The following is a 27,964-nucleotide window of genomic DNA, read 5'->3' as shown; positions in this document are numbered from 1 at the left end:
ACACCAGGCAGGTCTTGTGGGGTGTTCCCGGTGGACACAAGGAAGGACAACCGGTGGTCATCGGCATCTCACAACTTCCAGGATTATTGTTGCATCTGTGAAGTTAAGTGGTGCTAAGTGGTTGCTGTGGTATTCCAGGCGGTTGCCATGGTGTTGCTAAGTGGTTGCTATTGTGTCATTAGGCGCTCACTATACTATGGTGTTGCTGTGGTATCCCAGGTGGTTACTGTGCTATTGTTAAGTGGTGTCTAGGTGGTTGCTATGGAACCCCGAACTGCTGCTATGCCCGCTCAGGTGGTTGCTATGCTGCGGCTAAGTGGTTGCTGGGTGGTTTCTTATGCTGCTGCTAAGTGGTTGCTGTGGTGTTGCTGTGGTATGCTGTGCTGCTGTTAATTGGATTTTAAATGGTTACTACGGGATCATAGGTGGTTACTGTGCTGTTAAGTGGTGTCTAGCTGATTGCTATGGAATCCAAAACTGTTGCTATGCTATTACCATAGTGGTTGCTGTGGTCTCCTAGGTGATTGCTATGGTGTTGCTCAGTGCTTGCTATGGTATCTCAGGTGGTTGCTATGCTCGTTGCTTCCTTATGCTGCTGCTAAGTGGTTGCTATGGTGTTGCTAAGTGTTCTTTACGGCATTCCAGGTGGCTACTATGGCTAAGTGGATGGTGGATGGGTGCTACAGTGTGGCAAGGTGATTGCTATGCTGTTTCTGGGCAGCTGCTATGGTACCCCAGGTGCTACGGTGTCTCGAATGGTTGCTCAGGTGTTGCCAAGCGGCTGCTGTGGTACCCCATGTTGATGGTTGGGTGTCATGAGTATATTGATTACATTTAAAGAATAAATGTGAATCCGTCAGTTGTTCTTCTTGGATGGACGAACCAAAAATTGGCCAATCAGACGGGCCTACTGCCGTTTCCCAGACCACGTTCAGCTCTAAACCCCACCCCCATCCTTCAAAACGAAAAATCAGGGACAAAAAAAGGTCGTAAAAAAGTCATTTTTATTATTGGAAGAAGACAACTGATCAATACGCTCAACAGGGCGGCCTTCAGATACATACGGTGAAGCAATCCTCGGCATACGGAAACCTCGCTACTCCATTTACCCATCTTTTATTGTTTGTAAACAGCAGCTGCCCTCTGTTTCCATCACGGCGAATGGAAAGTGTCCAAAATGACTCGTTGCACAACGTCCAATTAAAAAATATCATTAACTTTTCCCTCCTTCAACAAACAAGTCCTTCTGGAGTTACGAGGTTTTCACGCAACGCTAATAAAAAAACGTTAGCTTTTTGAATTGTACACAAACTGCCATAAACTGGACGACGAGATAAAGAGCACTTTGGTCAGGAAAAAGAAAGAAAATCGGCCAGTCATATCGGCCATCATCTCCCCAACCCAGCAGGGGAGAAAACGCAGTCTCGGCCCTGTTCCAATCTCAAGGCGCCGCAGTGCACTCTGGCTCCCCTCAGGAGCAAGGGAGCACAGCTGCACCTCTAATGAACATTTCAGAATCCAATCTGGCATAAACACGATATTGAACTGTGTACAATCAAACTCAACACAAAGGGAGACCTAGGCCTTTCTTGGACTGCCGCTCGTTGGAATGAGCCTTTATAGACGTTTGTGGACACCTGTTCCAGCTTTGGCTTGTGAAGCAGTGGAACTCTGGAGATGGAGATCCATCTAGCATCTTTAAGATGAGCTGGATCCAACATCAGAACCATCAATGATGCTCTTGTAAGGCTGAGTGCAATCAGATCCTCACAGCAACGTTCCGAAATCGTTCAAAAGCTAGTGACTAGCCTTCCTAGGAGAGTCAAGGGCGTTACTGCAGCCAATGGGCCGCACAGCCCCTCCTTTTCAATACCCTCGTTTTGTAAATTGTCCAGATACTTTTGACCACGTAGTGTAAATTATTCACACAGGTGGGTCAGTCTGTGTCATCATGCAAGGCCAGTTTTGGAGTCGGGCAGCCTTATGGACGTTGTCAAGATAGCAGTTAGCCGCTAATAGCGCTTTATTAACGTGCGAAAAAATGGGCAAATCATCAAAAGTCATAATTAGCATAATTAGAATGGCTTGTTATAATTAAAAGTTTGAAAACCAACGTTTACATAAACAAAACAAAGCCGCAAAGAATGGTGGGTAGCTCCGCCCCCAGTGCTTAAATAATATAAATACTGATCTAACAATCGTAACTTCCTTTTAAGTAAAACTTCTGGGATACAACATTTACACCAAATATATATATCTAAAATGACATCAGACGATAATTCGTAGCTCATAAACACATGCTAATGTTGCTAACAACGAATGAAAACGAGCGATCTGCAATTAGCATGATGCCGTTTGAGTATTGAGTATAATTGGTGACCATTTATTTTCATTACTTATTAGCAAGATTAGCATGACCGACCGAACCATACCTTTAATATCGGTATCGGTGTTTGTCGATTTTGCCGGGCCAAGCAAACATGATTAATACGCCGCTAATGAACTGATTAACAACTGATAAGCAAGAGTTAGCGCTAGGGCTGCAACAAACGACCGACTGTTCTTTTTTCAGAAATGTCCGTCCATCCATGTAAACACAGAAGTTGAGTTTTATAAACCTCCACCCTGAAGATTAGCTTCCAAAAAGCGACCAAAGACATTGTTGGTGTGGTCAGGAGGTCAAATCTCTGAGGGGAAAAAGAAGCTGTTTCTGTGTGGACTAGCATAATTAGCTGCCCTGAGGATCGTTAAGTAGCATTTAGTCACTTAGCCGAGCAGTTCAAAAATGCAGCTTATCTCTTCAGCTAATGGCAGTTCTTATTATTGCATACATAATTTATGCATTAAATCTAAATATTTATCTTATACTCAACAGCTAAGTCAACTCAAAGCTAATGTTTACAGCTAACTCTCAGCTGTGTTAGCCATAAGTGCTCTCTAATCAGAAAAAACACCCTTTAAAGCAGTAGCTTGACAGAAAAAGGCTAATTAATGGCAACTCCGCTAGCAGCATTAGCAGCTCTGAGGACTGAGAAGTAGCGTTTAGCCACCCAGCTAAACAGTTTAGCCAAAATGCAGCTAATAACTGAAATTATGTAAAAATATGTATCTTAGACTCAACAGCTAAGTCAAAATGAGCTGCATTTTTGGCTAAACTGCGCAGCTGAGTGGCTAAATGCTACTTAGCGGCCCTCGGGGAAGCTAATGCTGCTAGTCCACACAGAAAACAGCTTCTTTTTCCTCAGAGATTTCACCTCCTGACCACACCAACAATGTCTTACGTTGCTTTTCGGAAGCTAATCTTCAGGGTGGAGGTTTACGGACGTTTCTGAAAAAGCTCTTTAATCAGACGAATTAACCTTTAAAGGAGTAGCTTGAGAGAAAAAGGCTAATTAACGGCAACTCAGCTAGCAGCAATAGCTGCCCTGAGGACTAATAAGCTCAAAAATGAAGCTAATCACTTCGCTTCGCTAACGGTAGTTCTTGTAATTACGTAATTACACACGATTTACGCATTAAATATATATCTCAGACTCAACAGCTAAGTCAAAGCTAATGTTTACAGCTACCTCTGTAAGTATGTTAGCTATAAGTGCTCGTTAATCAGAAGAATTCAACCTTTAATGGAGTAGCTTGACACAAATATGGCTAATTAATGGCAACTCAGCTAGCAGCATTAGCACATCTGAGGACTGCTAAGTAGCATTTAGCCACTTCGCTGCGTAGTTTAGCTAAAAATGCAGCGTTTTTTGTGTTTGCTTAACTGAAATGGAGCTAAAAACTTCGTACATCAGTTTAACAGTGGTTTTAGCTGAGGTTTCCTCACGTTTCTGCACATTTCTGACAAACTTTATTTTTTTAAGTAAAAAAAAGGGATTTTAAAGTAATTTAGTCCATATTTTTGCCGCATTTTGACCATCTTTCCCCCCTGTGTTAGCCACCAGATGTAAATGAGAAGCGCAGTAGTTAGATATTCAAGCTAACTAACTGTTAGCGTGATTTCATTTTTCTAGCTTTTTTTTAAATTATTATTATTAACGTTATGAATGAAGTTGAGTGGTTGTTGCAGCCCTAATCAGTACAGAGTAATTTAAAGCGGGTAAACCCAGCTTTTCTACAAAGTTTCATAAATATTTTACATTCTGCTAACTTTAGCTTTTAGCTAATAATGGGTGGTTCAACTAAAGTCACAAAGTCTTGCCATTAATTAAAAATCTGTGCGTTAAGCTATAAATTGCAGTGGTTAAAAATGGTTGTAAGTAATAAGTGCAACTAACAAAATAAATCTATACATTCTCCGAAGACAACCATGAAGGAAAAGTTTGTCAAATAAATTTTACGGAGTTGACTTGTTTACACAATGTACTGGTTCTGCCAAGACAGGCCTGGTGTCCAGATTTTACTTGAGTTTAGCACCGAAGCTATGAGGCTAATGCTAATAACAAAAAATAGGGCCCTATTTTACCGATCTTTAGCCGAGTCGAGTGTGTCGGTGTGTCTTTGCTATCGTAACGACGTGAAAAGTATGCATGGTACGGCTCGAAACACGCAAAATGTATGTACTAAGTCTCTTAATTAATCACTGGGCGTAAAAACTCCGGCTATCTGCGTAGATATATTCGCAAGTAGCGTTGCTATTAAAACAACGCGTAAAAATAGACTGTTGGCGGGGTGTAAGATAGCGATGAGTGTTGCTAGAAGTCAATAGTCACTCAGGTGTGCATTTCCCGATAAAGATTAAACGTAGCAATTTACGAACAAATTTGGGAACAACGTAAAATTAAAAACGTCAATTTTGTTTAGTTTCCCAAAAGCCTTTAGTCGCTAAAACTACAAACATGTAAGTGTTTGACTCCGCCTCTGCATCTATGATGGTAAGGCAAGACCAGTCAAAACTGTAACCACATAATTGAATTTACATAATATTTCTCATTGCTGAACCACAAAAGTATCATTAGCCGAATAATTCTTACAATAACTATTAACCGATAAGTATTTAAATTACCGGTATATAGATGTGTAGATAACGTGATGCCATTTTGTTTTCAAAAATAACTATGTATTTTCAGGAATTCGTTATATAACAAATATAAAACAAAAATATATATTTTTATTATTTTATTTGATATAGAAATAAAGTGAGTTCTTTTACAATAAAGAAGAGCCAGACGTGGTTCGAGTATTTACAGAAACATATTCTATTCTAGTGCTTGTTAGCAACGTTAGCGTCATAAATGCAGCGCTAAACTAAAGAAGCAAAATTCGGATTAAAGATTTTGAGTGGAAAGTTGTATACGTTTTTTTTGACAAACTTTTCCATAGCAACATAACATTAAAATGTTCATTGGAAAACATAAACCAGTCATGGTTTTCAGATACTGATTAACAATAAATCAACAAAAAACTTATTGACAATAAATGACAATAAATAGCCTCTAATTAGTTTATTAAATAGGTGCTATTTAATAAACAAATTAGAGATTAGTAGCTAATAAAATACTTAAATTGCAATTAAATGCATCGTAAGTCGTAACTTACTTGCCGGGCTAGTCTGGTGGAAAATCATTATCCATTTTATTCTTGCTGTAGTTTTAATTAGCTCGATGTATCCAGGTACTCGTTTCCATGCGAGATATGTCCTTGAAAAATATTTTAACATAATAATAACATAATAACATAATCTTACATAATTTCGTACATACTTTTAACCTATTAAATATATCTTATAATAGCGAAAATAACTCTGAAGCTAACCTTATTTTTTAGTTAGTTCTTTCTTTTTGTAAACTCTCAGCCTTTGGTAAGGTACCTCTCTCTTTCCGGGGAATTTCACCTTTAAATAAGAAGCTTGACAAAAAAAAAAAAAAACGCTAATTAACGGCAATTTAAACGTTAATAGCTTTAGCATTTTGTCAAGCTAAGCTTTTAAAGGTTAAACTGCCAAAAAACAAATGCTAATGCAATTAATGACAATTTAAAGTTAGAAACTACTGATTGAGATTATGCAAATGATGCTAATCTTGCTAATCAGTGGCCATGAGCTATCATTTATTACCACCCCGTTAGCATTTTTTTCTGGTAACATGATTCCTTTAGAAGACACTTTGTATTGATAGAAACGGAACACAGCTAATAAATAAATCAGAGGTACGTTGGAGTTTGTAGTAAATAGTGCACATCATGGAATACGTTTTCGGATCTATTTATATATTAACGTTTTTTTTTCTTTCTTTTTTTGCATGTTCATATCCTTACGCCTCATACCTGGGTTTGTTCAGGTGTGTGTTCTGGTGTTGTAATATAGCAGTCCGGATATGATGCACTTGTCGGAATCCAGCATTTTGGAATTTTGTGAACGCAATCCAGTGAAGGATGTTTTTTTTGTTTGTTTTTTTTTTTACTGAAAATTCTCTCTCTCTCTCTCATATTCTGTCTGCTGTCGCTCTCTCAGTTGGTCTAGGGCTGTCCATGAACCCTGAAGCGGTAGATGCAGGTGTACTCCGGGTGACCCCAGTTGCTGAGGATCCGCAGCTCCACCAGCTGATAAACCTCACTCTGTAAATCCTGGTAAACACAACAGCCCACACTGTAATATATCACGGTACACAGCAATACTGTAGCATATACTGTATAACATAAGCTCTAATAACATTAATATCCAGTATGAAGCTCTAATAACATTAATATCCAGAATGAAGTTCTAATAACAATAATATTCAGTATGAAGTTCTAATAACATTAATATTCAGTATGAAGCTCTAATATCATTAATATCAGGTATGAAGCTCTAATAACATTAATATTCAGTATGAAGCTCTAATATCATTAATATCAGGTATGAAGCTCTAATAACATTAATATCCAGAATGAAGTTCTAATAACATTAATATCCAGTATGAAGCTCTAATAACATTAATATCCAGTATGAAGCTCTAATAACATTAATATTCAGTATGAAACTCTAATAACATTAATATCCAGTATGAAACTCTAATAACATTAATATCTAGTATGAAGTTCTAATATCATTAATATCCAGTATGAAGCTCTAATAACATTAATATCCAGTATGACGCTCTAATAACAATAATTAATACGAGTTACAGAGTTGCTAAGTGGTCGCTTATGAGCTGCTATAGTGTTGCTAGGTGGTTGCTATGGTGTTGCTAGGCGATTGCTACGGAATTGCTAATTGCTGGTCACTCAAGAGCTGCTAAAGCGTTGCTAATAAGTTGCGATAGCATTGCTGAGTGGGTGGTTACTATGGTGTTGCTAGATGGCTGCTGAAGTGGTTGCTATGTGCATTAAACTACACAGGTAGGTTACTGTGTATGTGTGGGTGCCGTGTTCTCACCGGCAGTCTGAAGGTCTGGATGGGTTCTCCATCGTGGTCGTATGTAAACGTTCCGAGAAGTTTTCCTTCGGCGTCCTCATCAGCCATCCCCTGCGGGAACAAGCCAAGACTGGAACGTGACCATGTGACGAACCTGAGTCCGTTCAAAAGTTTGGAATCGGTGCTGATCGATCGACTCACGTAAACAGCGAAGTCCTTCGGAGCGCTGTCGATGCGGCCTGTCGGCGAGAGGACCCGCGGAACGTGCTCCAGGCTAACGTGGGTTATTCGCACCGGGTAGGACAGAGAGATCACCAGGAAGCCTTGAGAACCACGGAAGGCCCAGCACTTACCAGGGTACAGCTCCGGCTGTAATTTCACACACACACACACACACACACACACATTTTTACACACAGCTTTAGTGGTTCCCAATTCCAGGCAGTTGCCATGGTGTTAATAAGTGGTTGCTATGGTGTAGCCAACTGAATACTAAGTGGTCACTATAGCGTTGCTAGGTGGTTGCTTTGGTGTAGCTATTCAGATTCTATTAAGTGGCTGTCAAATAGTTATATACACTATAGTGTTGCTATGTTGTTGGTAAGGTGTTGCTACTCAGTTGCTGAGTAGTTGCTATAGTGTTACCAGGTGGTTGCTATGGTGTAGCTATTCGGATTCCATGGAGTTGCAACATGGCTGTCAAGTAGTTGCTATAGTGTTGCTAGGTGGTTGCTATGGTGTAGCTAGACTGGCTAGCTACTTAGTCGCTATGGTGCTACTAGGTGGCTGCTACGGGGTTGCTAAGTAGCTGCTGAAGTGATTGCGAAGTAGTTGCTTTAATGTTGCTAAGTAGTTACTATGGAGTTGCTATGGCTCTGCTAGGTGGCCGGTATTGAGTGGCTAAGTGGTAGCGAGAGGGTTACCTGGGTCACAGTGCGGGGACTTTCAGACTGGTACCACAGCGGGATTCCAAACAGACTGAGGCAGGCGGTCCTGGTGTGATACGTCTCAGAGCAACGGGTGTTTATCACGCTAGCACCTAAACACACACACACACACACACACACACACACACACACACAAAAGTAAAAAAACACTGTGAGTTTCTGAATCCTAGTCCACGTCCAATCCATAGCCATAACATTAAAACCACCCGCCTAATTGCATTGTAACACGACCGGGTCTCATTGGACCGCTTCGGGTCATCACTAGTGTGTGTTCAGTTGTGGGAGGAGCATCATGTGGTTCTGCTCTTGGCCTGATCTTGCTGGGACGGCCTGACCCGGCCTTGACCCGGCGGCGATGTTGGAGGAGCGTCTGATTCCTAGAAGTTCTGAGATCTATTAAACCCCCTTCCCAGACTCATCTGCATCTACAGCCCCCCCACGATAAGCTGACCATCAATGCACCGCAGTACCTGAGGACTCCAGCGCGTAGTCGGCCATCCCGACCCCGTCGGCCCTGTGGAGGCTCAGCGCCCTCTGGACGATCCGTTCCACATCCTGCGACATAAATCAGCATAAACACATCCCGTTACGTCCCAGCGTAAACAGCACGGCATGTTCGCTCCACAATGGAGAAGTGGGCAATAAACACGGCTCGGCGAGGTCCTGGGAAAAACACACACCCATAAACACTCGCCACACACACACACACACACCACTTGGGACAAATGTATCTGAACTATATATACAGACGGCAGACATTCGTCTTAAGAGCCGCTCAAGCGTTCACACAAGAATGTCCACGAGTCAGAATGGACATGGACATTAGAACGAGCAGCTTTGTGTAATATGGGAGGGGACGTCTTAAAGACCCCCTGCATCCGGAATGAAGGCGCTATGTAGCTTCAGACATGTGCATCAGTAAGTGGTTGCTAGGTGGTTGCTATGGTGCAGTCAAGTAGTTACTGAGTTGCTATGGTGTAGCTATGCAGATTCTATTGAGTTGCTAAGTGGCTGCTATGTAGTTGCTATAGTGTTGCTAGGTGGTTGCAATGGTGTAGTCAAGTGGTTACTGAGTTGTTGTGGTGTAGCTATGCACATTCTATTGAGTTGCTAAGTGGCTGCTATGCAGTTGCTATAGAGTTGCTAGGTGGTTGCTACTCAGTTGCTACTTGCAGAAGTGTTGCTATGTGGTTCCTACGTAGTTGCTTTGGTGTTGGTAGGTGGTTGCTATAGTGTAGCTAGGCAGAGTCTACTGAGCTGCAAATGTTGCTAGGTGGGTTACCATTGAATTGCTAAGTCGATGCCAAGTAGTTTATATGCTGTAGCTATGTGGTTGCTATGGTGTTACTAATGAGGTTTCTATAGTGTTGCTAGGTGGTTGCAGTTGAGTTGCAAAGTGCTTGCTACGTAGTTGTTATGGGGTTGCTAGGTGACTGGCTAAGTGGTTGCTATGTATTTGCTATGCTGTTGCAAGCTATATATATATAGTATTGCGACGTAGTTGCTATTTAGCGACTAAATTGTTGCTATGCCGTTGCAATGGTTACCTAGGTGGTTGCTATAGTGTTGCTCTTGAGTTGCTATAGCGTTGCTAGGTGGTTGCAGATGTGTTGCTAGGTGACTGGCACGGAGTGGCTAAGTGGTTGGTATGCTGTTGCAAGATGGTTGCTACCAACTTGCTGAGTAACTGCTAAGGTATTGCGAAGTAGTTGCTATTGAGTGGCTAAGTGGTTCCTATGTAGTTGCTATGGTGTTGCCAGGTGGTTGCTATGGTGTAGCTAGGTGGCGAAGTGGTTGCTATTATGCAATTGCAATGGTAAACTAGGTGGTTGCAATGGTGTTGCTCAGTGGTTGTTAGGGTGTCTCAGGTGGTTGCTAGAATGTTGTCTAGTGGTTGCTGTGGTAGCCCATGTGGTTGGTTGGGTGTTGCTAGTTAGAGCACCGGGCTATCGGGGACAGGGTTGTGGGTTCGATACCCTGCTGGGCCCTTGAGCAAGGCCCTTCACCCTCTCTGCTCCCTGGCTGCCCACCGCTCCGGGCACGTGTCCCCACTAATAGGTGAGCGAACACACACACACTCTCACTCACACACTCACACACTCTCACACACACTCTCAGACACACCTTTACAGTGACCGCTCCAGCCCCCTCTTCCTGCAGGGTCTCTCCTACGGTCCTCCACACGTCTCTCGTCTCCCTCTCCCGTTCTTCACCCAGCCTGTCCATTATTTTCTTTTCCAGGGCTTCCAGTGCCCTCTGCAGGTCAGCATGCATCACTACACCCTGCTCGGAGCCCACTGACCCCGCCAGCTGCTGCAGCAGCCAATCAGAGAGCTCCGCCTTCAGCTGCAGCAGAGAAGAGACACTTATTATTATTATTATTATTAATAACAACATCACACTGCTTTCACTAATAAACAGTATGTGTGTGTGTGTGTGTGTGTGTAGGCTCTACCTTGGCATTCTGAGCTTCCTGGACATCCAGTCTGTGAGCGAGGAGCTCGGAGGATGACCGGAGGCCGGACACGTCCGATCTCAGATCAGAAATCTGCCGCTTGATTCCACTCAGCTCCTCTTTCATCACACTGTTGTGCTCTGAGTGAGCACTAGGGGGAGACAGAGACAGCACAACAGTCACACACAGCGGCCTGAGGAGCATTAAAAGGGAAAGTCCACCAAATTCTTTTACTTAATCAAATTAAACCCCCTAAAAACTTTTTTTTTTTAAACTTCACCAAAACTTCGTCAATATCACATATAACCCCCCGAAGACACATTCAGGGTCACTGGTGGGTGGGGAAAGTCAGTCAAACGGCTGTATCTGCGTCATAGTCATGTCAGCGACGCCTGGTCCCATTCCCCACCACTGTAAAGAAATCTGATTCCTCATGTTTCTCCACAACGAAGCGTCTCCCGCCAAAGCCGCTCGGACCGAGTGTTCACATCGCCACCGCTGAATTATACACAGCTTTTGAACCTCTGGTGGACTTCCCCTTTAACACACAGCTATAGAGGGGACAGGGATGATGCACTCACGCTCCTCCCACTCGAACCCTCAGGTCCTGCAGATCAGCTTGTAGCATCTGCAAACACGCGCACACACGCACACACACACACACACGCACACACACACACTCCTGTTAGCAGGTTAGATGACTATATGTGCGACTGGGCCGGTCCCGCCTCTATCAGTGCACTTCCTGTGCTGTGTGATGTTGCCATGGCGCTGTAAACAGGAAGCGGTGTGACATCGCTGATACATTTTCTGACTTTCAGAAGTTCTATTAATATTACTGAGGACTGACTCTCTCTCTCTCGCTCTGTGTGTGAGGTGGGTGTGTGGTGTGTGTGTGTGTGTGTGTGTGTGTGTGTGTGTGTGTGTTCTCACCTCCTGTGTGCGCTTCTGCTTTTCTTCATCTTGTTTCAGCAGCTGAATCTCCCTCTGAGGAACAGAAAACCACTTCAGCACATCCTCTCTCTCTCTCTCTCTCTCTCACTCACTCACTCACTCACTCACTCACTCTCTCTTTCACTCTCTCTCACTCACTCTCTCTCACTCACTCTCACTCTCTCTCTCATCTTCTCACTCACACTCTCTCACTCTCTCACTCACTCTCTCATCTTCTCTCTCACTCACTCTCTCTCTCACTCTCTCTCTCACTCTCTCTCTCACTCTCTCTTTCACTCTCTCTTTCACTCTCTCTTTCACTCTCTCTCACTCACTCACTCTCTCACTCACTCTCTCATCTTTTCTCTCACTCACTCACTCACACTCTCTCACTCACTCTCACTCTCTCTCTCATCTTCTCTCTCACTCACTCACTCACACTCTCTCACTCACTCACTCACACTCTCTCACTCACTCACACTCTCTCTATTCTCACTCTCTCTCTATTCTCACTCTCTCTCTCTCCCTCTCTCATTCACTCATTCTCTCTCTCTTTCCCTCTTGTTCTCTCCCTCCCTCTCTCTCTCATCCTATTTCTCTCTCTCTCTCTCTCTCTCTCTCTCTCTCACACTCTGTCATCCTTCTCTCTCTCTCTCTTACTCACTTTATCATCCTCCCTCTCTTTTCCATCCTCTCGCTCTCCCAACCTCTCTCTCCCTCTCGGTCATTCTCTGTCATCCTTCTCGCTCTCTCACTCACTCTCATCCTTCTCTCTCTCTCTCTCTCTCCCATCCTGTATCTCTCTTTCTCTCTCCCTCTCTGTGACACTCTGTCATCCTTCTCTCTCTCTCTCTCTCTCACTTTATCATCCTCCCTCTCTCTCCCCATCTCTCTCCCTCCCTCTCCCATCCTCTCTCTCCTCCTCTTTATCTGTCTCTCTCACTTTTCTTTCCCTATCTGTCTCTCACCCCCCACAAACCCTCTCGAGACCCCCAACCCCCCCCCCTCACCAGCACGTTGTCCATCTCTCGGGCTCTGCTCTCCGTCCACTTGGCTTCGCGCTCCTGCAGATCAGCATAAATCTCATTCCTCAGAGCCGACAGACCTGCCCGGGCTAAGCTGTCCTGCAGGGGGCGCCAGAGACACAGAGCCAGTGATGAGAGCAGATCCACCGCTGGCTGTTACCCATAAAATGGCCAGTAGGTGGAGGCACAAGGTGGGTGTTTCCGATAAAGTGGCCAGTGAATGAAAGTGTATGTATGACTGTAGGTGACCGTACTCACGTCCACAGGGGGTCGAACAGGGGGTGGAACAGATGCATGAGTGTGAGTGGGCGGAGCCATCGTGCTTCGAGGTGCACTGCGATACAGCCGAGCCTTAAGCGAAGGATAGAAGTACCACAGACCTGCACACAGAAACCACACACCTGTAAACACCAGTAACACCAGTGACACCAGTACAGCTGGCAACTGGGACCATTCAGGAACGCCTCTGCAGACTCACCGAAAACCAGCAGCAGGAGGAGGAGGAGCAGGAGGATAGCCTTCCTCACATGCGCTGTGCGCCTACAGACAAACAGGGGGCAGAGTGAGGTCATCCCAGGTACACACACACACACACACACACACACACACAGGAATGAATGGGGTCAATCACAGCAGCCATCTAGCAACCACTTAGCAATGCCACACCAACTACCTAGATACACCATAGCTACATGCTAGTGACTACCTGAGACATCAAAGCAACTATCTGGGAAACAAGTGCAACTACACAAAACACCATAGCAACCACCTCGCAACACTTTCATTTTCACTCTAGTGACATTGTATTTCCAGCCTAGCAACTGCCTTGGATACAAAAACAACGACACAGAAACACCACAGAAACCACCTGGGGTACCATAGCAGCCACCTAGCTCTTAGCTAAAACACACCATAGCTGACCATCGTGACCAGTAAGTAAGTATCACCATAGCAGCCACCTAGCAACGAGTATGCAACTACTTAGAAACCCCATTACAACCACCCAGCATAAAAAAACCCTAGTGCCTACATAGCAACAGCCCAGCAACTGCCTGAGACACTATAGCAACTTCCTGGAATAGAACAGCAACTACATAAAAAAAAACATAGCAACCACCTAGCAACTACCTAGAAACTCCATAGAAACCACCCAGCAAAAGAAATACCCTAGTGCCTACGTAGCAACAGCCCAGCAACTGCCTGAGACACTATAGCAACTTCCTGGAATAGAACAGCAACTACATAAGAACACCATAGCAACCACCTAGCAACTACCTAGAAACCCCATAGCAACCACCCAGCAAAAGAAATACCCTAGTGCCTACATAGCAACAGCCCAGCAACTGCCTGAGACACTATAGCAACTTCCTGGAATAGAACAGCAACTACATAAGAACACCATAGCAACCACCTAGCAACTACCTAGAAACCCCATAGCAACCACCCAGCAAAAGAAATACCCTAGTGCCTACGTAGCAACAGCCCAGCAACGGCCTGGAAGTGGGAACTACTTCAGCTGAGTTTTCAGTTCTGGTTATTAATGATAATTAAGTATTAATATTATTATTATGAACCATGAACTACTGTGAAATATGAGATATGAATACGTACTTATAGAAGGACATGCAGAGAAGTTCTACATAAATATGCACACACACACACACACACACACACACACACACACACACAAACGCATCTTCATACACACCCATTCACTTACCTGCTGAGCAGTGAAACATTGATGAGGGACATTCCGGACGTCAGACTGTACCAGGCCGTCCCCATCCACCAATACAGCATCGCGAGGGCACGCCCTAAACACACACACACACACACACACACACACACACACCTTATTTAGGGGTTTATTCTTTATTTATGTATTTATTTATTTATTGGTGTGTGTGTATTTCAGGACCTGGGGAAGTCAGCACGTCTCGGAGCCCAAACCCAGCCTCGTCCACAGAGTGAGAGGAACCTGGAAGACATCGACAGCTGAAACCTCTCGGCCTCTTCTCCACACCCTCTTTCATAATTATAGTAACGACATAGAAACACCATAGCAACCACCTAGCAACCAGTAAGTAAGACCATAGAGCCTACCTAGAAACCCCATAGCAACCACCCAGCACAAACACCCCTGCGTGCCTATATAGCAACAGCCCGACGACTGCCTCAGACATTAGAGCAACTACCTGGGATACAACAGTAACGACATCGAAACACCATAGCAACCAGTAAGTAATACCATAAAGCCTACCTAGAAACCCCATAGCAACCACCCAGCACAAACACCCTAGTGCCTATATAGCAACAGCCCGGTGACTGTCTGGGACACCATAGCAACCACCTAGCAACCAGTAAGCAACACCACAGCAACCACAAAGCAACCAGTAAGTAACGCCAAAGAAACACCATAGCAACCAGTAAGTAACCCCATAGAAACACCATAGCAACCAGTAAGTAACACCATAGAAATACCCCAGCAACCACCTAGCAACCAGAAAGTAACACCATAGAAATATCATAGCAACCACCTAGCGACCAGAAAGTAACATCACAGAAACACCATAGCACCTACCTAGAAACCCCATAGCTACCACCCAGCACAAACTCCCTAGTGCCTATAATTACCCATTAACTAGCATTTACTGGGTTAACTGGGCGTGTCAAAGCAGGGGAAACAACAACAAGCAGAGAAGTGGGACCCCCAGGGAAGGGTCGGGGACCCCTGTCCTAGAGTGTATGGCCTATTTGGGACGTTGCACCTCAGCAGTGACAGGAAACAGGACGACGTTGTGGTGAGACACACACGCATACACACACTGACAGGATACACTTACATACACGCTAGGTCAAAAACGCACGCACAAGCCCACATGCAGTTCCTCCCCCACACACACACACACACACACACACACACACACACACACACACACACACACACACTCTTACCGCCGCTGCTTATGGGCAGGCTGTTGTTGTTGTCCTCTGATGAAGAGTATCCAGAGGAGAAGTCCGGCTTCTCTAAGACAGTGGAGGTGCTGGAGGTCAGAGGGGTCACCGTCCTGCTCTGCGGCCGCATAGGAACACCCACCTTCTGGCTTGGACCGCGCGGAACCGAGCCCGACCCTGGAACCACAGTACCGGTTACGGTCAGATCAGTAGCTACATGAGTTAGCATGGACGCTCGCCTTCCGTGCGTCTTAAAGGATGGCGGGTCGAAGGGCTCCTGGTACTGATCGGCTTTTGACCGCCGCCATCAAATACGGATACGTTATTAAGTGTTTATAAACAGAGCTCTGTGCTGTGATGTCATCAGCACTGACCCGTGGCACTGTTGGATTTGAGGGCCTCGCGAGCGTACGGGCTCTGCAGCTCACTAACGCTGCCGGCGTGGCTGGAGGCGCGGCTGGAGGCACGGGAAGACCCGCCTGCTTTGCGGCCACCTGTCTTCCTCTTGAAGACCCTGGAGAGACAGAGAGCGAGAGAGAGAGACAGACAGACAATGTGCAGACAGACAGGAAGTGAGAAAGACCACAACCACTACTGTAATGCAAATTTGTGCCAATGCTAAAGCATCATGTGGACAAAAGTATTGGGACGCCTTCATTTTACCCACCTACAGGACCTCCTATTCTAAACCCATAGGCATTATTAATATGGAGCTGGTCCCCCTTTGCTCTGAGCTCTAACAGCAGCAGCAGGTCTGGGGCTCTGCAAAGCTGTAGCGCCCCCTATTTGGAACCACCTATACTTTCACTAATGTGTGGAAAGGCAGACTGCATGGCTAGGGGGCTTGGTTTTATACACCCGTGGTAATAAGGCTTAATGCAACACCTGAATTCAATGATTAAGAGGTGTGTCCCAATACTTTTGTCCAAATATATATATATATATATACACACACACACACACACACACACCTGACGGGGCTCTCCCTGTATGTGAAGTGTCCGTTAGACTCGGTAGAGCTGGTGCTGGCAGCGTCGTCATCGTGGGCATAGTAGGGACTCGTCGCTAACCTAGCGCTGCGTCTCGACATCTCTGCAGGAGAAGAGAAACGGAGGATGGGTATTGGTCGATACTTAGTGTTAAGGTACTCGGATCAGATCGGTATCAGATGCTTGGGTCAGATTGGACCTGATCATTATTGCCCGAATCATAGCATTAAGGTACTCGGATCAGATTGGTATTGGCCGATTCATCGCATTAAGGTGCTCGGATTAGATTGGACCGATACTGGTTGATATTTTTAAGGCAGATCAGATTGGATCAGTATCTGCATTGAAGTACTTGAATCCAATCGAAACGGATCGTATCATTATTGCCCGATTCTTAGCTTTGCTAAGTGCTTGGATCAGATTGGATCAGTATCGGACAATACTTAGCACTAAGGTACCTGGATCAGATCGGTATTGGCATTAGATCAGATTCTTGGCATTAGGGTGTTTGGATTAGATTGGACCGGTATTGGTCAACAGTTAGAATTAAGGTAAGCGGATCAGATTAGTATCAGCTAATATTTAGCATTAAGATGCTTGGGTCAGATTGGACTGGATCGGTATTGGCTGAAACTTTACAAGTACTCATATCAGATCGGACCTGATCATCATTGCTCACCTTGTAGCATAAAGGTGCTCAGATCAGATTGGATCAGTATCCGCATTGAAGTATGTTGAAGATCAGATCGGAACTGATCATTATTGCCCGATTCTTAACATTAAAGTGCTCAGATCAGATTGGATCAGTATCGGACAATACTTAGCACTAAGGTACCTGGATCAGATCGACATTGGCCGATTCTTGGCATTAGGGTGTTTGGATTAGATTGGATCGGTATTGGTTAATAGTTAGAATTAAGGTGGAATTAAGCAGATCAGATCGGTTTCAGCTAATATTTAGCATTAAGATGCTTGGGTCAGATTGGACTGGATCGGTACTGGCTGATCCTTAACATTACAAGTACTCGAATCAGATTGGACCTGATCATCATTGCTCACCTTGTAGCATAAAGGTGCTCAGATCAGATTGGATCAGTATCGGCTGATACTCCGAATTAAGGTACTCAGATCAGACAGGATCGGTATCTGCATTGAAGTATTTGAATCAGATCGGAATTGATCATTATTGCCCAATTTTAGCATTGACATTGATTAGATCAATAATTAGCAATACTTAGCATTAAGGTACCTGTATCAGATCGGTATTGGCCAGTTCTTGGCGTTAGGGAGCTCAGATTAGACTGAATCAGTATCGGTTGATACTCTGAATTAAGGTCCTCGGATCAGACATGATTGATATCTGCATTAAAGTACTTGTATTAGATCGGACCGAATTTTTAAATGGAGATTTTATTAAAAATACATATTTACTCATGGTGTGATTTTCACTGGATTATTAATATTATGGGCTGAGCGGGCTGAGTCCAACCTCCACTCACTCCGGCGCGCGCGCGCACACACACACACACACACACACACACACACACACACACACACACACACACACACACACACACACAGCTCTATCGGCTCATAAGGCCGAGCTGAAGTCTGGAAAGTGGGCACAAGTTCTTTAACCACTGTTTACTTTTAAAAGAGGGAACCAACCTACACCGCTGCCCTGGCGAGTGCCCACACACACACACACACACACACACACACACACACACACCTCCTGAGCAGTGTGTCTTCCATTTACTGCATTTACTTATTTACTCATTACCACAAAGCTTTCAGGACCTCAGCAGCCCTCATCATGTGCTCACAGTGACGGGAGAGGAGGTAAATTAGATTAATGAGACACACACACACACACACACACACACACACACACACACATACACATACACACACATACACACACATACACACACACTCGACAACATGCTGGCAGAAATATTACAAACCTGGAAAACCAAAATCAAACGAGATCAAAAACATTCAAGTAGAAGCCAAATCATTTTTTTTTATATAAAATAAAATAATAAAGAATAAATCCAATAAAATACAAATATAATTAATTTAATTACTTTTTTATTTATGAAAAATATGTACATATTTTAGGATTTAATTAAATTAGATGTTACTCTTAAATGGGATTACTATGATTAATAACTTAATTTTTTGTATCAAATATTTTTTCAATTCTTTATTTTTTTTTATCTTAATTAACATTTTAATTAAGATTTGATTTTAAAATGTATTTATTTATTTATTATTTTTATTAATTTCACTACTGGAGGTGATCTAACTAAACTCACACAACTGAAGAAATGTCTTTAATCATCGTTTATAAAATAAAATAGAAAAAATTAAAAAACATTTCCTATAACATTTATTACTAAAATTAGGTGATTGATTAATTGATTGATTGATTGATTGATTGATTGGTGACGATCAGCCTGGCTAGATCCAGAGAGAGCTCTCTGAGGCCTCTCTCGGAGTGTAGGTAGTAGATGCTCAGTGTTTGCTTGGAGTGCCCTCAGGTTCCCCCTCCCCGGCCTCCTGTAATCCCTAATGCCGTAATCCCTAATCCCTAATCTCCATCTGATCTGAGCCCGCATGCCGCTGTCCGCTAGCGTCAGATTAGCCCCTGGGAAAGCTCGAGCACTGCATCAAACAGTTAGCAGTCCAGCTAACTGGCTAATTGTCATGGCTAGCAGGGCATGACAACCTGTAGTTTTAGGCCAAATTAGCCCAGTAGTGGCCTGAAGGCTCCTTGAACAAGGCTGTGTCCCAATTGCATATACTAATACTAATAATACTATTGGGACACAGCCTTGTTCAAGGAGCCTTCAGGCCACTACTGGGCTAATTTGGCCTAAAACTACAGGTTGTCATGCCCTGCTAGCCATGACAATTAGCCCGTTAGCCGGATGGCTAACTGTTTGACGAACACATAGCTACATGCTATATGCTAATGTTAATAGTGCGGGTTTGGGAGGTTAGTACACTGAATATTAACATAGTGACCCGTTTTGTACTAATAGGAAGTGATGCAGTGTTGCTATGCCAACAACCGTCACCACTACCTACACCAGCCACTGTCGTAGCTGCATCGTTATCCACAGGCTAACAGGCTAATCTTCACGATAAACACGGCAGGAGACGGCAGTTAGCATGCTAATCACCGTATGGTGCTAAATGCTAGCTGATGTGGCCTCTGTGAGCTAAAATACCTCAGCAGAAATGTGGCTAATCTCTCAGCCTGAGCCCAGCAGAGCCTCACCTGACCAACATCATGAGCTACAGGCCTTTCCTGCTTAATCACCATTAGCCTCCTTCACTGAGCCTCACTGAGCCCAATCAGGCTTTAGCAGAATACCTGCAGACCCTAAACTCCACCCTCTCCTCCGCTCACTCCTCCGCTCACTCCTCCACTTTCTCCCCCACTTTCTCCTCCATCATCTCACCGACTCTCTCCTCATTTCTCCTCTCCTCATTTCTCCTCCACTACTCTCTCCTCATTTCTCCTCATTTCTCCTCCTCTACTCTCTCCTCATTTCTCCTCCTCTACTCTCTCCTCATTTCTCCTCTCTCCTCATTTTTCCTCTCTCCTCATTTCTCCTCCTCTACTCTCTCCTCATTTCTCCTCCTCTACTCTCTCCTCATTTCTCCTCCTCTACTCTCTCCTCATTTCTCCTCCTCTCCCCTCCTCTACTCTCTCCTCATTTCTACTCTCTCCTCATTTCTCCTCCTCTACTCTCTCCTCATTTCTACTCTCTCCTCATTTCTCCTCCTCTCCTCATTTCTCCTCCTCTACTCTCTCCTCATTTCTCCTCCTCTACTCTCTCCTCATTTCTCCTCCACTACTCTCTCCTCATTTCTCCTCCTCTACTCTCTCCTCATTTCTCCTCCTCTCCTCATTTCTCCTCCTCTACTCTCTCCTCATTTCTCCTCCACTACTCTCTCCTCATTTCTCCTCCTCTACTCTCTCCTCATTTCTACTCTCTCCTCATTTCTCCTCCTCTCCTCATTTCTCCTCCTCTACTCTCTCCTCATTTCTCCTCCTCTACTCTCTCCTCATTTCTCCTCCACTACTCTCTCCTCATTTCTCCTCCTCTACTCTCTCCTCATTTCTCCTCCTCTCCTCATTTCTCCTCCTCTACTCTCTCCTCATTTCTCCTCCTCTACTCTCTCCTCATTTCTACTCTCTCCTCATTTCTCCTCCTCTACTCTCTCCTCATTTCTACTCTCTCCTCATTTCTCCTCCTCTACTCTCTCCTCATTTCTCCTCCTCTACTCTCTCCTCATTTCTACTCTCTCCTCATTTCTCCTCCTCTACTCTCTCCTCATTTCTACTCTCTCCTCATTTCTCCTCCTCTACTCTCTCCTCATTTCTACTCTCTCCTCATTTCTCCTCCTCTACTCTCTCCTCATTTCTACTCTCTCCTCATTTCTCCTCTACTCTCTCCTCATTTCTACTCTCTCCTCATTTCTCCTCCTCTACTCTCTCCTCATTTCTCCTCCTCTACTCTCTCCTCATTTCTACTCTCTCCTCATTTCTCCTCCTCTACTCTCCTCATTTCTCCTCCTCTCCTCATTTCTCCTCATTTCTCCTCCTCATCTCATTTCTCCTCCTCTACTCTCTCCTCATTTCTCCTCTACTCTCTCCTCATTTCTCCTCCTCTACTCTCTCCTCATTTCTCCTCCTCTACTCTCTCCTCATTTCTACTCTCTCCTCATTTCTCCTCTACTCTCTCCTCATTTCTCCTCCTCTCCTCATTTCTCATTTCTACTCTCTCCTCATTTCTCCTCCTCTACTCTCTCCTCATTTCTACTCTCTCCTCATTTCTCCTCCTCTACTCTCTCCTCATTTCTACTCTCTCCTCATTTCTCCTCTACTCTCTCCTCATTTCTCCTCCTCTACTCTCTCCTCATTTCTCCTCCTCTACTCTCTCCTCATTTCTACTCTCTCCTCATTTCTCCTCCTCTACTCTCTCCTCATTTCTCCTCCTCTCCTCATTTCTCATTTCTACTCGCTCCTCATTTCTCCTCCTCTACTCTCTCCTCATTTCTACTCTCTCCTCATTTCTCCTCCTCTACTCTCTCCTCATTTCTACTCTCTCCTCATTTCTCCTCCTCTACTCTCCTCATTTCTCCTCCTCTACTCTCTCCTCATTTCTACTCTCTCCTCATTTCTCCTCCTCTACTCTCCTCATTTCTCCTCCTCTACTCTCTCCTCATTTCTACTCTCTCCTCATTTCTCCTCATTTCTCCTCCTCTACTCTCTCCTCATTTCTCCTCCTCTACTCTCTCCTCATTTCTCCTCTCTCCTCATTTTTCCTCTCTCCTCATTTCTCCTCCTCTACTCTCTCCTCATTTCTCCTCCTCTACTCTCTCCTCATTTCTACTCTCTCCTCATTTCTCCTCCTCTACTCTCTCCTCATTTCTCCTCCTCTACTCTCTCCTCATTTCTACTCTCTCCTCATTTCTCCTCCTCTACTTTCTCCTCATTTCTCCTCCTCTCCTCATTTCTCATTTCTACTCTCTCCTCATTTCTCCTCCTCTATTCTCTCCTCATTTCTCCTCCTCTACTCTCTCCTCATTTCTCCTCCTCTACTCTCTCCTCCTCTACTCTCTCCTCATTTCTCCTCCTCTACTCTCTCCTCATTTCTACTCTCTCCTCATTTCTACTCTCTCCTCATTTCTCCTCCTCTACTCTCTCCTCATTTCTCCTCCTCTACTCTCTCCTCCTCTACTCTCTCCTCATTTCTCCTCCTCTACTCTCTCCTCATTTCTACTCTCTCCTCATTTCTCCTCCTCTACTCTCTCCTCATTTCTACTCTCTCCTCATTTCTCCTCCTCTACTCTCCTCATTTCTCCTCCTCTACTCTCTCCTCATTTCTACTCTCTCCTCATTTCTCCTCCTCTACTCTCCTCATTTCTCCTCCTCTACTCTCTCCTCATTTCTACTCTCTCCTCATTTCTCCTCCTCTACTCTCTCCTCATTTCTCCTCCTCTACTCTCTCCTCATTTCTACTCTCTCCTCATTTCTCCTCCTCTACTCTCTCCTCATTTCTCCTCCTCTACTCTCTCCTCATTTCTACTCTCTCCTCATTTCTACTCTCTCCTCATTTCTCCTCCTCTACTCTCTCCTCATTTCTCCTCCTCTACTCTCTCCTCCTCTACTCTCTCCTCATTTCTCCTCCTCTACTCTCTCCTCATTTCTACTCTCTCCTCATTTCTCCTCCTCTACTCTCTCCTCATTTCTACTCTCTCCTCATTTCTCCTCCTCTACTCTCCTCATTTCTCCTCCTCTACTCTCTCCTCATTTCTACTCTCTCCTCATTTCTCCTCCTCTACTCTCCTCATTTCTCCTCCTCTACTCTCTCCTCATTTCTACTCTCTCCTCATTTCTCCTCCTCTACTCTCTCCTCATTTCTCCTCCTCTACTCTCTCCTCATTTCTACTCTCTCCTCATTTCTCCTCCTCTACTCTCTCCTCATTTCTCCTCCTCTACTCTCTCCTCATTTCTACTCTCTCCTCATTTCTCCTCCTCTACTTTCTCCTCATTTCTCCTCCTCTCCTCATTTCTCATTTCTACTCTCTCCTCATTTCTCCTCCTCTATTCTCTCCTCATTTCTCCTCCTCTACTCTCTCCTCATTTCTACTCTCTCCTCATTTCTACTCTCTCCTCATTTCTCCTCCTCTACTCTCTCTCTTTTATTTACATACCAGTTGTAAACATCAGTTAAAACTCCACACACACACACACACACACACCAGATATGTAGAAATGCCATAATTTGAAAATGAACAGTGGGCTGGACCAAGCTGCCTGTTCGCACGCACACACACACACACACACACACACACACACACACACACACACACTCACACACACACTCACTCACACACTCACACTCACACCACAGCCTTGAAGGGCACACAAACCACAAAAAGCACCAGAGGAAGAGCTGAAACTGAGAGAGCGAGAGAGAGAGAGAGAGAGAGAGAGAGAGAGAGAGAGAGAGGGATAGAGAGACAGAGAGGGAGACAGAGAGAGAGAGAGGGATAGAGAGAGAGAGTAAAGAGAGAGAGAGAGAGAGAGAGAGGAGAGAGAGAGAGAGAGAGGGAGACAGAGAGAGAGAGGGACAGAGAGAGAGGGACAGAGAGAGACAGAGAGAGACAGAGAGAGGGACAGAGAGAGACAGAGAGGGACAGAGAGAGAGGGACAGAGAGAGACAGAGAGAGAGGGACAGAGAGAGACAGAGAGAGACAGAGACAGAGAGAGGGACAGAGAGAGAGAGAGAGAGAGAGAGAGAGAGAGGGAGACAGAGAGAGAGAGGGACAGAGAGAGAGAGAGAGAGACAGAGAGAGAGGGACAGAGAGGGACAGAGAGAGAGGGACAGAGAGAGACAGAGAGAGAGGGACAGAGAGAGACAGAGAGAGACAGAGAGAGGGACAGAGAGAGAGAGAGAGAGAGAGAGAGAGAGAGGGAGACAGAGAGAGAGAGGGACAGAGAGAGAGGGACAGAGAGAGAGAGAGAGAGACAGAGAGAGAGGGACAGAGAGGGACAGAGAGAGAGAGAGGGACAGAGAGGGACAGAGCGAGACAGAGAGAGAGGGACAGAGAGAGACAGAGAGAGAGGGACAGAGAGGGACAGAGAGAGACAGAGAGAGAGGGACAGAGAGAGACAGAGAGAGAGGGACAGAGAGGGACAGAGAGAGACAGAGAGAGAGAGAGGGACAGAGAGAGAGAGAGGGACAGAGAGAGACAGAGACAGAGAGAGGGACAGAGAGAGAGAGAGAGAGAGAGAGAGAGAGAGGGAGACAGAGAGAGAGAGGGACAGAGAGAGAGAGAGACAGAGAGAGAGGGACAGAGAGGGACAGAGAGAGAGAGAGGGACAGAGAGGGACAGAGCGAGACAGAGAGAGAGGGACAGAGAGAGACAGAGAGAGAGGGACAGAGAGGGACAGAGAGAGACAGAGAGAGAGGGACAGAGAGAGACAGAGAGAGAGGGACAGAGAGGGACAGAGAGAGACAGAGAGAGAGAGAGGGACAGAGAGAGAGAGAGGGACAGAGAGAGACAGAGACAGAGAGAGGGACAGAGAGAGAGGGACAGAGAGAGGGACAGAGAGAGAGGGACAGAGAGAGGGACAGAGAGAGAGGGACAGAGAGAGAGAGAGGGACAGAGAGGGACAGAGCGAGACAGAGAGAGAGGGACAGAGAGAGACAGAGAGAGAGGGACAGAGAGGGACAGAGAGAGACAGAGAGAGAGGGACAGAGAGAGACAGAGAGAGAGGGACAGAGAGGGACAGAGAGAGACAGAGAGAGAGAGAGGGACAGAGAGAGAGAGAGGGACAGAGAGAGACAGAGACAGAGAGAGGGACAGAGAGAGAGGGACAGAGAGAGAGGGACAGAGAGAGGGACAGAGAGAGAGGGACAGAGAGAGAGAGACATAACATTGGACTGACTCACGTTTAAGTAAGTATTTAAAAGCAAGACACACACACACACACACTCACACACACACTCACACACACACTCACACACACACACACTCACACACACACTCACACACACACACACTCACACACACACACACTCTCTCACACACTCTCAAACACACACACACTTGATAACTGCCAACTGTTCAGGCCGGGCACACTAAACCCTGCCACTTTGCTGCTGTGCATGCCATGGGTCACACACACACACACACACACACACACACACACACACACACACTCACACACACACTCACACACACACACACACACACACACACACACACACACTCGTTACACTGTACTGTTGGACCCAAAGCTAGCGGGTGACCCACAGGCAGACAGCCCGGCTCCGCGCTCAGACAGGCGGGGAGCGGGAGGAGCTCTTACCGCCCTGCTCTGCTTCTGTCTGCGGCATCCTCCTGCCCGTCCTCAGCGCTGCTGCTCCCACCAGATATAGACACCACCAGCCTCGGCTTCCTCAGAAACTCCTCCTCCAGGCACACACGCCGCCTAACGCTGCTGATAACGCTGCTGATTACCACTCCGGTACCGGGCGGGGGGGCAGTCCGGGCCGCGGCAGAGGAACAGAGCCGCCGCTGAAACGCAGTGACAGTTGGGAGGAAGCGGCAGCTCGGAGCTCCGCCTCTCCGGAGCCCTGCGTTTGTTTTCGAAAGGAGCAGCGGAGCGACATCGCGCCCCCTCTGGCGGCAGAGCGCGGCTACTACAACTACTGCGCCCTGCTCGGTGCACGTCGCTGAACGTTCAACGTTTTTAGAGGTTTTAAAGACGTTAAAATTTGTCTAACATCTAATAAAAAAATATGACATGCGTTTGATTGCATAAATAAAATCACGAATAAAGAAACTAATTAATGAAACATTAAAAATGAATAAAAATGAAAATAAAATTAATAAAAACATAGAAATAGGCATTAATAAGGCAAAATATAAAATTAGGCAAAACTTATAATATAAATATACATATATACATATTACTAATATATGCCAAAACAAATAAATTAGCCCTGAATTAACTTGTTATTTTCCTTATTTAGACGTTAACTCGGTTTCTGCTGACCTTGCTGCAGTCAGGCGCTAGAGGGCGCTCCTACACCAGTCCAAAATCAATGGGTTTGAGCCTTTGAGCATCTGAAGGTGTCCTGTGGGATCTGGTACCAACACCATAACTATATCTGCTGCAGGCAAGGCAGCTGCACTTCAGCCTTTCGGTCACACGGGGGCGACATTGAGCTGTGTTACAATTTAGTAGGCAATGAAAAGAGCACTGCGGTTCAGAACCCCCTACTTCCACTCACTGGCCACTTTATTGGAAACACCGACCTTTTGTGCTCCCTTGGCCACTTTATTGGAAACACCTACCTTGTGCTTTATCACTGGCCACTTTATTGGAAACACCTACCTTTTGTGCTTTCTCACTGGCCACTTTATCAGAAACAACTGCCTTGTGCATCTACTTACTGGCCACTTTATCGGAAACACCTACCTTGTGCATCTACTTACTGGCCACTTTAGTGGAAACACCTACCTTTTGCTTCCTTGGTCACTTTATTAGAAACACCTACCTTGTGCTCCCTTGGCCACTTTATTGGAAACACCGACCTTTTGTGCTCCCTTGGCCACTTTATTGGAAACACCTACCTTGTGCTTTATCACTGGCCACTTTATTGGAAACACCTACCTTTTGCTTCCTTGGCCACTTTATTAGAAACACCCACCTTGTGCTCCCTTGGCCACTTTATTGGAAACACCTACCTTGTGCTTTATTACTGGCCACTTTATTGGAAACACCTACCTTTTGTGCTTCCACTCACTGGCCACTTTATTGGAAACACCTACCTTTTGTGCTTTCACTCACTGGCCACTTTATTGGAAACTACCGCAAACTATGGATCAACGCATGACCCATCTGGTGGAGGCAGACAGCCGTTTCTAATAAAGTGGCCGTATAAGGGAGGATGTGCTTCAGCGCCGTTTAGCTTTGCAGTTTTAGAGTTTGAGTGTTTGAGGATGTTTGATCTCAGTGTTTCATCCTCAGGGCAAAGGCCAAGCCCTATTTTGTCTCCGTGAGAGTGTGTGTCTGTCCGTGGGATGTTGACCTTGGCGCTGCTGGACTCCAGGTTTGGCGTGAAGATGCTAGCGCGTTTATGTTAGCATGTCAGCGAGCCAGCGGAGGCCTTCAGGCCGCTCCACAAATAGACACTGCGGCTGGAAAGTTGGCCTGACCCCTCGCCGTTTGGGTCGACCTGTCCTCGTTTGCTAGAAAGATCTATTCATGCAAGAAAGCAACCGTCCTGCGCCTGGCGCGTAAAGCCATGCTCGGGGAGTTGGTGGGTTCTCCGGGGGTGGGGGGATTCAGGGTGAAGGGAGTCGAGGTGAAGGCAGCGCTCTCAGAGTTCGCTTGGCCAGGACACTTTTGGAATTTATGGATGTGTAAGTGCATCATCTGCACTCCCCCGCGGCCCCACTGTTCGCTCGTAACTCACACTGCAGCGTGAAATACTGCTGCCGTGATCTTTATCTTTCTAATGGTGTTGCCATGATCTCTAAACACACCCTGAGCCAAAAACACACACACTCTCGAAACATCCTAGAGCTGTGTTTCCCAGCAGACGTCCTGTAATCCACCTGCACTGCACGGGTTCATCGGTTCACAAAACGATGCTGGCAAGGTCAACTGCAGGACTGGTGGTCGGAGACGCTGGGCATTCCTGCAAGCTCTAGTTCTTCTCAACTTTGCATCTATGGACCTATGGTCAGTCAATAGTTCTAACAATCAATGAACCAATCAATGA

The 27,964-nt window shown here is 45.5% G+C and overlaps 1 protein-coding gene and 1 long non-coding RNA gene across 5 annotated transcripts; one reads left to right on the top strand and one right to left on the bottom strand.

The window, feature by feature from the left end:
• Positions 1–986: 986 nt before the first annotated feature.
• On the bottom strand, positions 987–27,964 carry LOC140547930 (SUN domain-containing protein 2-like). 4 transcript variants are annotated; one of them, XM_072671216.1, is made up of 19 exons: positions 26,768–27,964; positions 25,540–26,567; positions 16,620–16,740; positions 16,023–16,162; positions 15,649–15,825; positions 14,612–14,671; positions 14,414–14,507; positions 13,172–13,233; positions 12,952–13,073; positions 12,679–12,792; positions 11,669–11,722; positions 11,317–11,363; positions 10,736–10,886; positions 10,405–10,626; positions 8,751–8,835; positions 8,257–8,372; positions 7,535–7,702; positions 7,355–7,444; positions 987–6,564 (listed from the first exon to the last, which is right to left on the bottom strand). In XM_072671216.1, exons 2-19 carry the CDS (start codon positions 25,565–25,567, stop codon positions 6,457–6,459), a joined length of 1,959 nt encoding a protein of 652 aa, XP_072527317.1. In that variant the 5' UTR covers positions 25,568–26,567; positions 26,768–27,964; the 3' UTR covers positions 987–6,456. The 4 variants fall into 4 exon arrangements, with proteins under 4 accessions (XP_072527317.1, XP_072527316.1, XP_072527318.1 ...); XM_072671215.1 differs by having other exon boundaries at positions 25,540–26,655; positions 26,811–27,964; XM_072671217.1 differs by lacking the exon at positions 26,768–27,964 and having other exon boundaries at positions 25,540–26,492; positions 26,532–26,567.
• On the top strand, positions 12,795–14,675 carry LOC140547932 (uncharacterized). The gene is made up of 3 exons (XR_011978528.1): positions 12,795–12,884; positions 12,960–13,270; positions 14,609–14,675. It is a non-coding gene; the product is annotated as an uncharacterized lncRNA (long non-coding RNA).

This window comes from Salminus brasiliensis, chromosome 25, assembly GCF_030463535.1.
Source record: "Salminus brasiliensis chromosome 25, fSalBra1.hap2, whole genome shotgun sequence".
Taxonomy (NCBI): Eukaryota; Metazoa; Chordata; class Actinopteri; order Characiformes; family Bryconidae; genus Salminus; species Salminus brasiliensis.
Note: the sequence above shows the minus strand (reverse complement) of the source record. Positions and strands in the feature narration are given on the sequence as shown.